The sequence below is a fragment of the Protopterus annectens genome, chromosome 2.part0, assembly GCF_019279795.1.
Source record: "Protopterus annectens isolate FY-2018-M chromosome 2.part0, PAN1.0, whole genome shotgun sequence".
Classification (NCBI taxonomy): Eukaryota; Metazoa; Chordata; order Ceratodontiformes; family Protopteridae; genus Protopterus; species Protopterus annectens.
Window position 1 is genome coordinate 330,654,961 of NC_056728.1, and position 4,262 is coordinate 330,659,222.

The 4,262-nt window shown below is 35.7% G+C and overlaps 1 protein-coding gene across 1 annotated transcript in view; it reads left to right on the top strand.

Moving 5' to 3' along the window:
• The window catches only part of LOC122793088 (long-chain fatty acid transport protein 6-like), a 335,770-nt gene extending 332,507 nt beyond the window's left edge, over window positions 1-3,263 (top strand). The window contains exon 10 of the mRNA XM_044060809.1: window positions 1,217-3,263. Coding sequence (XP_043916744.1) covers window positions 1,217-1,393 — 177 coding nt within the window. The 3' untranslated portion in view covers window positions 1,394-3,263. The remainder of the gene's footprint in view (window positions 1-1,216) is intronic.
• The last annotated feature ends 999 nt before the right edge of the window (window positions 3,264-4,262 follow it).

The window sequence follows — 4,262 nt, forward strand, 5'->3', positions numbered from 1 at the left end:
ACCATAATATGTGTCAGCATCAGAATATCCCCTCAAATTACTTAATAGTGCCTATACCCAAAAAGTAAAACCGTGATCCCCTATCATTATCAGTGTATTCATCTGGGCTACTTTTGTTAGGCAATTCCTTAACATCAGCCAAATTATCTTTTAGCTCCTTTAAATAACAAATATAATAATCAGTAATGGAAGGAGTGGAACATTAATCTAAAATTATTTTTTTGTTTTTTATCTTCGTGATGTACATAATCAGATGCTATGTCATTAATAAGCCCTGTATAATCAGATTTTAAGACACCTGCATGCCAATTTTGTTATTAGCCTATGTTTTATGTTCAAAGAATGATTAGACTGTAGCCTGACTGTTCAGATACTACTATGTACATTTTACAGTACTGCCAGCTTATGTAGTTATGGACTGATACTGATTGCAACTGTAATCAGGATTAATCACAATTTTATTTTGCGTTGTGTACTTCATCTTCAGAATGTTATGAAGGTGCGGTAATACCTTTATCATGTCAGTTATCAACTCACATCAGTGAACTGAGAGACAGATTGTATATATGTGCGTGAGCTAATCATTTCTCAAAGCAAAAGCCTATTGGAGAGAGTCTTCCATATCTGATTTCTGTGTGACATTATGCTAAGGAAGAGAAGACTGAATGTTATTTATGCATGTTCAACAACTAGTTGGGGGTTGTTTTAAAAATGTTGACATTTTCTGGAGTTCTTCTGAGCAAGTGACCAGCCTTTTGCTGGAACTCGCCAAGAATGTCTGTAAGTTATAATGTATTAGTTTTCCTTTTCTTTAAAAATAAACATACAATATATGTAAAAGGGAAAGTCTAGAGACTCAAGACAAGCACCACAGAAAGCAAAGTGAAATTCTATCTTCATTCCATGGGTGCCATCTGCCAAAAAAGAGTTGAGATCTTTCTGAAGGACTACTCAGAATAGCAGACCTGGGGCTCAAAATTATAAAATCTTTTGAAAATGGCATAGCCCTTTTGAAACCAGAAATGTCCCACAAGATATAGAATTTTTCATATCCGTAGTTATGAAAGAAAAAGCATTTCTAACATCTAGAGTATGCGTTATATTATATTACATGAGCTTCATTTGCATTTTTAACATTTGTAATAAATAATGTATGTAGAGTTAACATAAAATATTTAGTAAACAGTATAATCACGTTGCTTTCCTTCTACTACAGGATTCAATGGAAATAACTGAGACCTTCAAGCAGCTGAAACAAAGACTAATCAAAGAAAGTTTTGATTCTGACAGTATTACAGAACCTCTGTATTTCATGGACTGCTCTGAAAAATCTTATGTTCCACTGACCAAGCCAATGTGCAAGGACATTTTGTCTGGGAAAATGAGGTTATAACATTTGTAGTTTAACTGCCCAACATTTAGTTTGAGGCAACTTAGCAAATAAAATTGTTATGTCAGGCACCTGAACAAATAATACTATTTGTATGTGCTGCACTAGTTTGTAGCGCTTGGTTAAATGGAAATCATTCTATAGATGTCTGAAATGGCCTAACCTGAGGAAACATTTGAGAACTATTTCTAAAAATGGCAGACTTATTTTGGGTGCTTCAAGCTATAGAATTAACTGCAGATTTTAAGAAGTAATGCAGACCATCACTGTACACTTCAAAGTCAACGAAATGTTTTTATATTCTTTTGTAAGAACATAACATAATCTCAGTGAAGGTAATGCATCTGTCTTCGGCTAAATTTGTAGTTTTAAGGTACTGTGTATAATTTTACATTTTATTGAATATATTATCATTTTTTACTCAAGAAGTGAATAGGTTGGACCTTAGAAATGCAGACTTTCAATGCCAGATTGGGCTACTTTTGCCAAACTTCTTCTAGTTGTTTTCCTGAAATTCCAGCATAAAGCTGTCATGTCTCCTAATGTATAATAGAGTTGCCATCTTTTTCCCATTTCTTCCCTATAATCAAATCCGCTGTGTCTGTGGATGTCTAAGTATATTAACCCCGTCTACATGCAGAAGCAATTCTTTCTTTAAACACTGAGATAACACACTTCTGCCTTCAACTTTTATACCTTTGTCTGTTTCTACCATGCCCCTCCTAGTCTTTCTCCGGATTTTGATGAAAGTTCAGCAACACCATTTCCTAAAGCCAGCTGATAGGTTTTGCGTGTGTGTGTGTGTGTGTGTGTGTGTGTGTGTGTGTGTGTGTGTGTGTGTGTATGTGTGTGTGCTGTGAACATAAGGCACATTATTAAGACAGTTTTAATCATATGAACAAAAAAAAAAAAGAACATTGCATTTACATAGCTAAAGTGAATTGCGTGTTCTGTCAGATACAATACACAAATACATATGCACACAAACATAATTTGTTTTATTTTAGTTGCTTTAGGGCAGTAGTTTATTTTCATTATTGTTTGTTTCTGCAACATTTTGTTGTGCTCTGTTTTCTTTCCATCTGTATTCTTTCTGAGGCAGTCTGTCCAGAACATAATATTGTATTGCATTTTGTAAGGTGTACCCATTGTGAGATACAATTTTTGTATTGCGAATACCCCTGTCTAAGCCTAAAGACACATTTTAAAACCATTTTGAAAAGTCACTTTATCGGTCTTATACATGGCATTATTACACGAGAAAGAATGCTGTATACTTTTCTTAGTATATGCAGGAAGAACATGAAAACAGTAACCAAAATGTTGTCTTCTTAGAAATATGGAATTCAATCCCATATTTTACATTAGTTTCAAAAACAATCTTCTCCTCGGTGGTAAGAAGGTAATCAAAATATTAAACATTTTTTAAATAACAAGGCATTCAGTTTTGCCCAATGTTTTTATGTTTCAACACCACTGTATGATTTGCTAGAAGTTGACTTAGAATAAAAATTAAAAACAAGTTATATGTAATTTGGGACAGCAACATGATTTTCTGAATGTGCCTCAGTTTTCTCACATTGTATCCATCCCACCTCTCTGTCCCGTCCTTTCTCTTGTCAGTAATACAATTCCCCTATCTTAATATGTTGTGGATACCCAACCAGCCTTCACTGTGAACCTATCTACCCTGTAGCATCAACCTAAAATGTTGCTCAACTGAAAGAGGTTTGAGTGTTGTACACCACGTGTCATGTATATCAGCACAGTCAAGTCTTTTCGGCTTTTCCCGGTTAGGGGTCACCACAGCGGAACTCCAGTCTGCTAATGATTGGCAGTAGATTTTTTTATGGTGCCAAGTTGCCAGCCTGATGCCCAACCTTCAGCAAAGGCATACTCATTTACGCATGTCTTTCAGAGGCCACTCGTCTGCGGGGAGGACATGCAGACTCCACACAGAAGGCACTCCAGCTGAAAATCGAACAAGAGAACCTCTTGCTGTGAGGCAACAACACTACCGCTGTACCACCGCGGCTTTAAAAAAGTGGGAAAGACAGAGTTACTTGTTACTACATCCTGTATGATTCATATTGCAGTCGTTTTGATTATTGTCCAATGACAAGCATTTTGATTATTGACCAATGACAAGTAAAGCTCTAAACTCAGGTGACAACATGCACAGATGTCTTTTCTAACTATATGCATTTAAAGTTTTAACTCTTTCTATTTCTAAAGACATCTTTGACAACAGTATTATTGTTTTCTTGTTAACTATCCATCCATTTCCCTACAGTGCCATCCTGTAACTGATTTTTTTTCTCTTATTACCCTTAGCAGTATAGTGCAGTTTTAACTTCATAAAGCAATTTATTCAATGTAATTAATCTGTTTTACTTGTATCTTCTATGTTGCTTTCTTACTTCTTTTGGAAGGACTGCGCACTTACTGAAAATTTTTGCATAGATATATTTGTTTGTGTGTGTGCATGTGTGGGGGTGGGTGTGGGGGGTGGAGTGTAGGCTTGTGCACTGTTTTCCTGACTGCAAACACTGTCCAAACCATGCTGTACAACAGTTCAACACTGAAACAAATAATCTAAAAAGTAATTCTGATATAAAAGTTTGCAAATACCATTACATGGGGTAGGGGTGGGATCATCCATCTTGATAATAAATGTAATAACTCCTAGTTGGAAGATTTCTGGTTAAGGTCAGCCTTTAATTTCTTTACCTGTTTGAAGAAGGGTCTGTTTACTACCATGATGGTTTAACTGTCTTCTTTCTGCAGAACTGGATGATCCTGGTGATGCACTAAGACGCCATCTTCTCAAGTCTTTTCATTTTCATAGGACAGTATCAACAGCACTTTATAC